This window comes from Lytechinus pictus, chromosome 7 (assembly GCF_037042905.1).
Source record: "Lytechinus pictus isolate F3 Inbred chromosome 7, Lp3.0, whole genome shotgun sequence".
Classification (NCBI taxonomy): Eukaryota; Metazoa; Echinodermata; class Echinoidea; order Temnopleuroida; family Toxopneustidae; genus Lytechinus; species Lytechinus pictus.
Window position 1 is genome coordinate 8,137,963 of NC_087251.1, and position 13,302 is coordinate 8,151,264.

Sequence of the window (13,302 nt, forward strand, 5' to 3'; positions counted from 1 at the left end):
AATCCTGTAACGCAAACAGACGAACTGATCATTACAGAACAGACACTGTACTAATCATGAAATTAAAGAACATACAAAAACCCAGTGTAACATGTTTACCAAAGATATATATTCTATCACATATATCACTATAATAAATCATCTCTATCGATTTTGCTATACAAATAGATGTCCAAGTAGAATTTTTACAGCCTAGATAGAAGTATGTCACATGACTCAATCCAAATTATGATGGTGATACTAGTGACATACTTTGCATGTATACATATTTGGAAATGAAATAAATTAGGATCCCCCATGATTTATTCATAAAATCATATTAAACTGCTTTGACACAATATTTTGAAAGCAGTCGGTCTCTCTTACAGATAGAGGAAGAGGTGGTATACTACTAAGCTTATAAATGACTGAAATATAGTATCCCAAGTCTGTTTCCCAATTAGAAAGAAATACATCACGTTGCAGTTCAATATTTTAATGCAAATTAATATTTATGTGATTGAAACCATATTTTAGTACAGATTATTTATCTTCCCATGATTCAGTTGACATATAAAGTAAAGCAATACTCTATTAAAATAGGACAAATTCAGGGCTCATACTTTGGGATTTCATATTCCAGTAATTAAAAGTCATGTGTAACTTTAAATACAGCTTTGTGAAACAGCCAAGTAACTTTATATGTTAGAATCAATGTATTTGAAAAAAAATCTTTTTAACATATACTGCCTTTAAGTTTCCCTTGCTTGTTGGATTTCACCATTAAATAAAAATACTCCAAGCATGGACCTACTGTCTATATACCCCTCCCCAGAGTTATTTATTCTAATAATATTGTATATTAAATTAAGTTTTAATCATAACATACCATCTAAAGGGTTAATAAGACCACTGTTGCTCCAGTCAAACTCTGCTTTGGGTACAGTATCCTGCAAAAACAAGAGAGAGATAGATTAATTACAAATAATGTATAAACTACATCATGAATACAGTCTCCTATGACTTTTGTTTGCTCGTCAGTAGGCCTTTCCATACATATCAGGTTCAAAATTAATAATGAATATTGGACTCTCAATATTTGCAAGATTGTTTTTAGGGTTGCAATATATGAACCTTACCACGATTTTCATGGTGTTTATTTTGGAGTTTCTTCTTACATCAATGAGCCCAATGCTTTAATTGTAATTTTTTCCAGCCCTTTTCATGTGAGAAAAAAGAATTATGATAAATTATAATGGTTCAATTGATTCTGTATATTAACTGGATTGTGTTATAGTTGAGAGTAAAGATGGCAGTCATTTGTTTTGTCTTGACTTACAAGATTACGATACACATTAATATGTATTGTACATTATGTAAATATGTAGAATCCCATGAACCACATCAGAGCATATACATGCTGTATGAATTAAGATTGTAAAGAGTGCATTAACACATAAGTGCATTCTCAAATCAAAGAATAAATTTTACATTCCTTCAGTCTGTTAAGCTGTTACTTTCGCGGTTTATTTTCGCTGATTGCCATGATCGGCCGAGAAAGCGAAAATATTGGCACATTTCTTAGTCAGTGCCAATGTCCCTAACAGCAAAGCTTTGCCATTGTAAACATCCTGTGTAGTGAGAAAATTGAGATATGCATCTCTATATGTACAAAAAATAAGGCTAAGAAAGGACAGTTAGTGATTCAAAAAGTTAGCTAGAATTTCCCTTTTTTTAATTTCTGAAACAAAATCAGAGCCTAAACTATTTTTAAACATTATTTTATCAATATTTATTCACTCACTGTAATATTAAAATGTATTTTCCATGAAATAATTTGATGTTATTGTCATCTGATTGACTCTATACACACGTATTTGCAGCTCATTAATATTCATAAGTCACATGACCAGAGCTTTTAGAGGTGAAGATTCTGTTCACCAAATTCCACATTTTTGCACTTTTATCAACTTTTTGAAAAAATGAATCGAACAAAACACAAATTCCAAAGATTGCTTAAGCCTATGGATTACAGATCAAACTGTGGCATGATGAATTTTCAGATCTAAAGGTAAAAAAGTGAAATTTAAGCCACTTTTTCCACAGTTTGTAACTGTTTTTACAGGGACATATTTATGTACAAAATACACATCAGCATAAAGACTTCGAGGAGATAGATTTGTACATGATTTGCACTAATTTTGCTTCTTTGATATGCTGTGGAAGTGTTTTGCACATCTTCCAATCGCGAATTTAACAACCAGCGGACCCCGCGATTCGTGAAAAATTCTGTACGCGAAAATAACAGCTTGTATAGTATAATATGAACTATAATGAGGATGACCTTAGAAAAAAAAATGCAAAAAAAATAATGATGAGAAGCCTGTTAAAGTACCCAAATTACTAGTTTGAAATTAGGGTTACATACAACTGATTCATTATAAGTAGATATTCTTGTTATCATGGTCATTTTAGTATCAGCGTTCTCCATGTGATCTGTATAGATGAATCCGAGTTCAGATTACTCTAACTCATGGCTTTCAAAAGAAGAATAAAAGCACTTTCAATGTATTATGCAATGAACCAGGAGTGTTGCTATGTCAGTGCATACATTATCTCTTGTTAGGTATACTTGAAATCCCCCAGTTAGAAATTACCATTGGACACAGTAACCAAGCCGAATTGGTCTATATTGTAATTGGTGAGTCATTTCAAATATCAGTCTAATGGAGGCACATTAAAGACATTATACAAGTAATAATGCTGATATCTGCACCTGCCCTGCCCCCCCCCCCCGATATATTCAAGCCATTTAAAAAAAACCTTCCACACTTAAATCCCACACCAGGACACAACCCCATAGACATGGCAATTAATACCCTTAAAATGTCACATATGCATTGCACCTGAGCCAGCAAAAACTGACCTTTCATGCATTTTGTGTGTCTGAACATGTGTACAACATGCCTGCCCCTGCTCCCCCTGAACAATAGGATCACCAGTATATTAAAAGAAAGTTACACAATTGAGATATCTTTGCATTCATAAAAGTGGTTCTGTATAACTTGGTTCTGCAGAATCCATTTGCAAAACACCCTTTATTCATGTTTGCAATTTTCACATACATCAATTCACACCCTACCCCCACAAAAATCACTTGAACACAACATTTTTATTGTTAATTTAAAATCTACAAAAACTGCTTCAAGGGTGAAAATTGTCTGTTAACATAACTTCAGAGTCTTTGTGAATATAATGATATCCTTAAGCAAGACATACATCTTACCTCAGTAACAGAGGAGTTGGTTGATATGCCATCTTCTGCTGCACTGCTGACATCACTAGTGCCACCGAGGGGTATCTTGTCAGAGCCCTCACCAGGTTTACTGGGTGTTAACATACCAAGCTCCTGGGCAAACAAAGGACGTCCACCACGCCCTGGGGGTAGCTGGAAAGTGTGAGATATAGGGTAGGAGGGGTGGAGAAAAACATGTGATAGCTTGCCAACTATCAACTTCTTAATGAAACTTATTCATTTAAAAGATATTGTATTAATACTATTATTATACACATGTACACGACGTCACCAGAATTCATTTTCTATTTCTTTTAATTTACTGTTTTAAATTGAGACATATACATGTAGGCCATATTCAAAGTTCTTAAAGGTGCTGCTTTTCTGCAATTACTGCTTGTGTTAAAAAAAAATTTATTAAAAAAATAATGCCTTCATACAATAACAAAGTCAGCAGATTTGACAATGTTTGCATTTGAAATATTACAATATCTTAACAGGTTTGCCTTACTAGCTGAACAGCATAATGGCAGTGCATTTTCTGCTGAAGGATGGCTTATGAAAATATATGCACCAAGCTGGTACATTCTGATGTAGTGTACTGATATATAAGCCTCTCAGGTTGATTAGTATTCACATGGAAACATGGCATGTCTGTTGTACCTGTAGCTTATCCTAGTTTCTCTATCACACAGTGCAATCTACACTAGACACATGTAACTTAAGCTGCAATTCATGGTTTATTCAGGTGTGTAAGTTTAAGATATATATGTCCTTCAAAAATATCATATATGTATCTTCATTTTAAGGAATTCACAATTCAAATTCTAGTTTTGATGCATTACATTACAAGAAGACATAACAAAGAAATAATTTTTAATCTATAGAATGGTTTTATATCTTCAGTAGATAAACATGCATAAAACAAAACCAATATATTTTTTTTCAAAAATCGACAAAATGGCATTCTTAAACATTCTGGTAAATTGTAATAGAATTAAAATGTGCATTGCTGCAGGGGAAGGTTCAGATGAGTGAAAAAAACATGGCTGCCATTGCACTTCAATAGACCAGGGTTTCATGTGTGGAGACATAGTGGCTTGAGAGGGGTCAGACTTGGACAAGACAGTTGATAATATGAAGTGATTGTTGTCATTTAGAAAACATGTAAATGTAATTTGCCTCTAGATTCAATTTAAATGTATTGTCATCCTAGTGACAAGCATGGCAATATCAATTGCTACAGTATCATCATCGTTTTCGCTATGTATCCGATGAAGCCCAAATATAAAACTTAAAAATTGATTTTGTACTTGAAATATTCGACTATCGAATAACTTTATCATGATATTATGAAAATAACCTCAATCTCATACTTTTAACCCTCCTAATTCGTCTTCTTCTGTCTACACACATCTTCTAGGGAGGGAGGGGGGGGGGGGTGAAAACAGTGATATCATTATTGATGTATAATACTTGTACTTGAATTACTCATCAAAAAATTTTATCAGAATTCTTATTGATTCAATCAAATATTTTGTGAACTTCATACTTATCCGCGGTAGTGTTGATTATTTTAAAGTCAGAATTTAATTTTGTATATCGTGTATATACATTTGTGTTAGTGTTTATATCTATATAAATTTATAGAATTTTGCTGATTATTTTTACTCTACTTATATCATATTACCCTTGTATACAATGTTGATAGGGGGTCCATATCTTACAAGTTTTGCTTTTCAGTAGGCCCCTCCACTTTAATCATTTCATTGGTAATGCATCTTTTCATTGTAAAAATGATTTATTATGAAATGTACTTTGAGAATTTGTGGAATATGAATATATCAATAAATGAATAAAATAAATAACTAAACAAACTGCTTGAGACATCAATATATTTTGCATTATTCTGTTATATAAACTGAATAATGTTTCAATCATGTTGATCTATTCATAGGACTATTATTTATATTAAAAAAAAACACTTCAGTCAGATTCTTGAACATTTTTTCCCATCTCTGCATGGATGAAGACATAGCATCCATGTATACACATAAATACATAGAGGTAACAGGCATGTCTACACAGTGTATAACATCAATCCTACTCATCTTTTATTCCTCCCAGTACCCAGAGGTAATATAGTTGTTTTTAACTGTCAAGATATCTGGACAGAATATCTGATTGATTTATTGGATTCATCTCCATATTTTACCTCCAGCTTGATGTCAAGTGAGATTCACCTGCAGAAAGTACTCTCAAACAAGAATATTGAGGCTGATAGAGGGAGGATGCCCGTCATAAACATGGAAATACTCTCATGCATTTTAATATCTGTTATAATTTTCATCAAAGTTAAGATAGGATCTTAGCAAATAGCATGTGATATTCCAGGGTTCTAAAATTATCAGGGGATTCTAATACCGAATAAAATAACATACTACGAAAATGAGAAATATTATAATCAAAAGATGATAAAAAATTTCTAGGTGGGTGAAGTAATCACAGATAAAATATGACTCAACAATGTTTGGGACAATGATTGTAACTATACAAGCATATTAAACCAATTCTCTTGATGTTATTTTTTCTGGGTGAGGGAGTTGGGGATTACATTTTTAAAATTTGAATTCATATCTATATTCATAATTAACGTTACTTTGAGATTTATTTATCAAGAAAGAATAATATTTCAAGTTGCCCCAAGCACACAAATCTCATAAACATTATTTTCAAGAAATATTATGGTTAACTCAACAACACTACTGAATTTTATATTGAGAGTGGTAAGATTATAAAATTATATCATATTTGTGCAGGAAAAACAGCAAAACACAGAACTCAATTATCAAAGTGAAAGAACAGAAAAGTGAAAGTGAGTAAACCAGTGAATAAAATATTGAAAAACCTCTTCATCTACTAATTCTCAAATAAATCATAAAATCATAAAACAACGAACTCTATTAAAAACAAAACCACCCTACAGTTGGTATCATAGCAACAGTTACAATGAAAGATCAATGAATCAGTGTATCTTTCAAAAGAATTTAGTAAATTTTAAACAGCTTCCAATTCATAAATTGTAGCACTTTGTTTCTTGTAATTAATTATTTTTCCTCTGTATATGTAAATTGTATCATTTAACTGAATATATTATCATTAAAAAAAATCAAATCATCCATAGTACATGTACACATACAATGTGTCTGTATATAACAGCTCAACAATCAACATCACACAATCTTCAAATGTCAATCCAATAGGAAAATGGAAATTGAATGTCTATTCTACCCAATCATCCATTTCACCACAATCTATCCACAAACTGGGTTACATCTCATTGGAGACTAAGGCAATGGTCCAATGTACACTTATTATACAACTCTCAGGGACAATTTGCATTTAATTGTATGCCAAGCATGAAAATTGCCCTTCTCTGCTCTGCTCACAATCATATTCGAATGTATACTCAGCATAAAGCTATCAGATAATGGATTGAACTTCACCCTGAACTCAAGATTGCCTGAATTCCATCAGGACTGAAGCAGACATACTGATATACTGTGTCTTTGATTTCCAGTTTACTAAATGTCAAATACATTGTAGAAGTATATAGAGACTCATCAGTGAAGACATATTTTACCATTCAATATGGTTCCATAACATTTGCTCCACCGACAATTGCTCTGCTGTAAATTCCACACACTAATGGAATGACCACCTTCAGTCCGGAATTTAGCACTACCCTATCCTAAATAGTAAACCTAACCCTAAACAAACATAAAACCCTATTAAAATTTCCTCTCAAAATAAAATAAATCATACCTGTTCATGTATGCATGTTTTCTTTTCCCACTGGATCTGAACCTCTTTTAGTGCATACATGTATCTTGGACTCTCTAATGATCCCCTCATTTTTTTTCTGTTTTTAACTTTTTGTCTCATTTACTCTCCTTCTTTCTCTCCTTCTTTCTCTCTTTTTCTCTCTCTTCCCTTTTCTTCTCATAAAAGTTATCTATTCAGTTCAATAGAGTAGATGAATAATTTTAAGCTGCTGAAAATCATCATTAAAAATCATTGAAATTTCAACTTGAAATAGAAAATATTGTAATAATTCAGGTATTGAGGAAAATCACTTTGAAAAACAAAGAATATTCATTTTTTGACCAAAATTTTATGATGTTGCAGGCCAAGAGAAAAACAAGTCAGTGAGCTGGAAGGTAGAATGTTCACACAAGGTTGCCTTCATGTTCAGTATTTTAAAAGTTTCATTATAAAAAGGCTGGTAGTGAGCTGTGTAACATCCAGAGACAACAAAACTTGCTATTTACACATGTATCTGTCAAGCGTTATAGGGCTTCCCACCCCTGGCAGTGTTGATAAAGCATGTTGACATTTGATCAACAAGAATAATTCATCAAACCTGAAATTGATATTTCATTTTGACTTTCAAGAGCAGGATACTGCCTGCATATAGGTATCAATACAAATACTTTTACATGCACAAAACCGGGTAAAGCAAGGTCACAGTGATTCCTTGTTTCTTGTTTATTATCTGACTCTGAGATTGAGTTCAGTATTATTCTTTCAAATTTCTTTGGTTGGGAGGAACCCAGATTGTCTTCTTGTGTCTTTACCCAGGCTACGCAATAGGTGATTTGAAGTTCAGTGTTGACCTTTTGGTTTTGGTGTAAGGTCATTTTTTACACGAGTATGACACCAAACATAAATGAAGCTGGTCCTGAAAAGTCACTCACTAGTGTCGAAGTGTCAATAATGTGATCTTGATCACTAGGTGGTTTCAGACCGCCTCAAACTTCGTCAGTTCCAGGTATTTTCTGATCGGGAAATTTACCCGATCAGGTAATATTGGCAATGTGAAAGCAAATTGAGCGTAATCTCCCCGAAAGAAAATACCAAGGAGCTGTGTTGGAAGCTCCTTGAAAATACCCACTAAATAGTAGGTACTTGTCAAAATTACGTGAACTTTTGCTGGGATTTTTCCAAGGTCGCAGGTATTTTGGCAATTTGAAAGCAATTTATGGGAACTTTTAGCCCAGCGTATAGTTGGGTGCGGGCGCCGTGGGTGGCTGTTGAGCTACATATTTTGAATCTCGCGCCTTGCCTGCTTATCAGACCATACTGCGCATGCTCGTAACTTCAGGAATTTATCCTGAAGGGTATGTTTTGGGGTGGTGTGAATGCAGGAATAATTTATGGGTATTTTTTAGCCTTAAAAAGTTCTCGTAATTTAACAGGGATTCTTATGATCTAGGCGGTTTGAAACCACCTACCTGTAGTTTTACCAACTTAGAATAGGTTCGCAATTCAAATTGTGCTTCGAACACCAACGCCAACACCAGACTTGAAATCACCGAATTCACATAGTATGTAAATGTACACATCAATAATCCATATGACATGGAGGTTCTATGACATGTGCTCTGTCGACAATTGCTCAGATAGAAAATCTATATGTTTAAAGTCAAACATAAAACCTAACCTCCGAAACTGAATAAACCCTAATCCTTGTCTTTACATTATTCTGAAATAAAAACTCTATTAAAATCCCAGCTCTAACTCTATGCCTATTGAGATATCAAGGTTGGAGCAAATGTTGGGTCACCGACATGGAAGCCTCCCCCTAAAAATCCACAATCAGAACCCCCCCCCCCACAACAACCACAAACATATTTTTTATCTTTAAGTTTGTTTTTTGCAAGTTGATAATTTTAATAAACATTAATATGTCAAGGCCTCTGATAAAAACCTTGCATAATGGCAAAGCATTCAGAGAATTTTGAGTCTTTCACTAGTAAATAATAAACGACCCTGAGATTTTAGAAAAAAAAAGCATAGTCACATATCTTGTGTATATAATATAGCATGCATGTAGTTTATCAAAATGTTTTCCGATGATAATGATATGTTTTTTTTCCATTTGCAACTTCATTATTTAATCAGTCACATTGATCACTCTTCTTGTGTCTACCTAATGCAATGCTGGAATTAAATGTGATACCATGGTGATAATGCTCCATTGAACAACAATTTTCTGCAATTATTATGAGCTTGTGGTCTGGACTTCTAGGTGACATAAATTTTAATAAGCAGTAAGTGCTGTGTAATGCTGTCTTGATAGATAAACATACATGTATGGCTATGCCAGTATGCTGAATTTAATATAAAAAGCCAAAGAGACCATAACAAAGCATATATCAAATAGCTGAGATGGATAAATGTGGGTAATGACTTTAATAAGAATTGAACCAAGCAGCGAATTAATGAAACTGGAGGCAAATCAACACATGTCCTGTCAAATTTTTTCACTATTTTTAACACTGAATGGTACATCCATCACTACTGTAAATACTATTACTGATAAAATCTTATTAAGATATGAATATGGTACAGGTAAACTTTAAAGATGTAGGGTGATTCCCAGTTTGGTGTTGATTTTTGGTGTTACATGTAGTGTTGGGTCAACTTTAAAGTTAAATGCACCATCAACTTAATATTAGACCGCTGCTTGGATAAATCCCAGTATGTCTTTAAAGCTATTAATAATTTGATTTGAATCACCTTTTTAACTCACATCAGGCATTGGATCTAGGGAAGGGAAGGTAAAATGATTTGTTTTTTCAACACCAACACTAAACTTGATCACACAACAAATGATGTCAAGCTCAGTATTAACTAGTGTTGGTGCTGGGCAAACATAGCACTTAAAATGAATCTGGTCTGGGAATGATGTTACTACATGTAGGTTTGAAGCCGTTGATAATTAACCAATGTTTGTAACCCCATATGATTATGTTGGTTTGGGCTAGTATAGGCAGTCTGATAAAAGTCTCAACACCTACACCAACAGGGCATCAACATAAGCACCGATTAAAAAAATATACTGATGAAAAGTATATATAACGCATACAGAAATAAATTGATTTTTTTCCTAAAAATGTGAAGAAATCTTACATTAAACAAAACTTTGCATGGTAAAGAGTAATGCATTCACTGGATACAAAAATCTGTGGGAGGTAGAGAAGAAAGTGGGTGGAACTCTGTCAAAAAGCCAGTGTAGTAAAGGTAATCAGTAAGTAAAATATTAACATGAGAAGGATTTATAAGTAATATTAAGACTAAGAATCATACAACTACATGTATGTGCCATATTAGGAGAAGACATCTATTTTACTAGCTGCAGTTCAAGTACTTGAATACAGATTACAGATTATGCCAAAACAGGATTTAAGGACGTTCCACAGTTAAAGTGAAATCCATGTCATTTTCACCAAACTTTGCACATAGATACTTTAGAACCTGAATAATCGAAATATGCATAAATTAACATGGGTCCATGTGCTTGATTTTTTGCTATAGAGCTTCAAAGTTCACTCAAATGGATGTTCTCAAGAATTGCGCATTCAAAAGAATTTGGCATTTTTAGACCTCACGAGATGCACTACAGTGTGTTTAAACCTGTATTACTCAGTCAAAATCCATGAAAATTTCATCAAATTTCGCAAGAGAGTTAATAATTGTATCTTTAAGATTGGGAATCTATTTATAGTGCTATTTGTTGACTGTTTTAAGTCTAACAGCACTATCAGTTCTTAAAAAATAGCGTAAAAGATAACAAAAACCTAATCTTAAAAAATGTGAAGTTTCAATAACAAATTAGAAAGTGCAATAAATGCTGCACTTTATTAAAAATCCATGTCATTTTAACCAAACTTTGCAAAGTTGTAGAGGAAGGTATACTTAAGAGGTGCAAACAATGAAAAATAGGGGTTCATGTGCTTGTTTTCAAACTATCAGCACTTTTATTAGAGCAAATGTGCTTTTTAAAACACAAAAAACGCGCCAAATGCTTTGTATCCATCTGAAGAAAAATTAAAAACCACTCGTCCATTTATTCAAACTCAGGGTCATATTCATCATTCTTTGCAGCACTGCAGAGTAAAGTATTATGAAATTGTAGAGATACTTTTTAAAAATGGTCCATGGAATAATGCAAATTTTTTAGCTTCATAAAATAACGCATCATATTTGCAGCTAGAGCAGATAAGGAGAAATATTAGCTCATACCTACAGCTAATTAATCACATGTTCATCCATTGTGACGTCAGCGCGCAGAGTGTAAAATATGCGCAGATCATAATGCGCACAAACATAACTGTGGAACGTCCTTAAATTGAGTGGGATTTTTCCCCACATATAGTGTTCTGTTAATATGCATAAGCTCTATATTCAATGAAAAAAAAAATAGTAATGAAATATTTATCTATTGATTAAATTGTAATTCATGAAATTACCTATTCCAGGTACAGTACGTAATGCCCCCCCCCCCCCCTCTCTCTCTGACTCTCTCTTCCTTCCATACTGAAGACATTACTGCTACTTTTCAAATGACAACAATGTTTTAATAGTGCCCCTTACTCTTTATGTGTTTAAGTCATTGTCCAAATAAAGAACCCAGAACATTTTATGAGATGGAATGATAGAGCGATAATGCGTTCACTGCTGAAGAAATTTCAAACCATAATTACATTTCTTAATAGTGTATTTCACAATTAACTTTGGTTACTTGTTTCCAAGGATCCATTATAATGTACACTGTTATCTTTCTATCTTCTTCTCTCTCCCCTCTCTCTTCCCCAGTCAATTTATATTAAAATATTTAACCATCATCATTCTTCATTCTCCAATTCACAATTGGACCCCTATTTTGTTAATAGTGTTACGAATACATTTTCAGACATCCCTACCCCTACTTTGTTCAACACATGTACTACTTGGCCTTAAAAATACACCCTATTTTCACATTCCAAGTCTATTCCTGTAATTAGAATACACAATTTTTTTACTTAATACAAAAATATAAACAAAACAAAACAAGAAATTGTGAAATAAGACCAGACAGGGAATAATTTTGCTTTACAAATTTGAATACTATTTTTGGTCATAAGAGAAAAGCTCTCAACTAAGTAATGTACAGTCCTGTAGATGTAAACATATGCTATAAAAAGACTTTATGCATAGCAGTCTTTAAAAAATGTGGAGCAAATTGAGATACCAGGAAAATTATTTTCTAGTAGAAAATAAATCCATCCCCCTTTCCAAAATGTTAACTTAAATTGAAAGCCAAACAACCTATGTGTAATTTTGTTATCAAAAATAATAATATTATAAAATATACATTTTATATAATTTGCAGATATCCTAAAACCCCCCAATTTTTTTAAAAAATTTGGAACCATCATGCAAACAATACATGAGGTCAATAAGAGTGACAACCAAGCTCTCTCCTTTACTTTCTCTCCATCTCACAACATCATCTCACATGGATCTGTCTTTGAATATTTCATGATGTAATGTAAGCATAATTTTAGATAAATACGGAAGTAAAGATACAAATAAGAATGGAAAAGATTAGAATGCATGTGTAAATTATATTGGAAGTCAGGGTGGGTTGGATATATGTTTAATCACAGCAAAGACACATAATATGCATATGATATGGTATTCAATTAGGTAAAAAAGTTTGATGAGAAATAATTAGGCCCGAGTCACCCTGTTTTTTTTTGTGACCGGCAACTGCCAGGGATTTTTTCGATGGAGCCCTGTGGACCGCTAAAATAAAGAAATACATAAGAAATTCAGTGTCGCCAAAGACTATCAACTAATTTAATGCTATGTTTCATCTAGATCTATATATACAGTATATAATTTTTCACGTGATATTATTATTTCCAAACCTTGCTCAACCAAGTACTGTTATGAAATAATGGCAAGAAGCATGATTTCTCAATTTTCTTGCTTGAAGTTATCGGCCCGAACATTGTACCTGGTTGGTTTATGTGCATAGCCATTTTGTTTTGTTTGTTTGGATTGATCGCGATCACATTTTCACGCTGTTAAGTGTTGATGCCCTCTAGGCTCATAGGTCACAAACAGAACAATATATAACAGAATATAAGTCAGACCAATAAATCCAAGTAAGAAAATTGAAAAATCCTGCTTCATAC

At 33.1% G+C, this 13,302-nt stretch overlaps 1 protein-coding gene across 2 annotated transcripts in view; it reads right to left on the bottom strand.

Annotated features, from left to right (window-relative positions):
- Nucleotides 1–13,302, bottom strand: part of LOC129265039 (aftiphilin-like) — a 44,203-nt gene that overhangs the window by 12,575 nt on the left and 18,326 nt on the right. For both annotated transcript variants that reach the window (XM_064101841.1, XM_054903018.2), the window contains exons 5-6: nucleotides 3,266–3,427; nucleotides 869–929 (exon numbers count right to left, since the gene is read on the bottom strand). In XM_064101841.1, coding sequence (XP_063957911.1) covers nucleotides 869–929; nucleotides 3,266–3,427 — 223 coding nt within the window. The remainder of the gene's footprint in view (nucleotides 1–868; nucleotides 930–3,265; nucleotides 3,428–13,302) is intronic.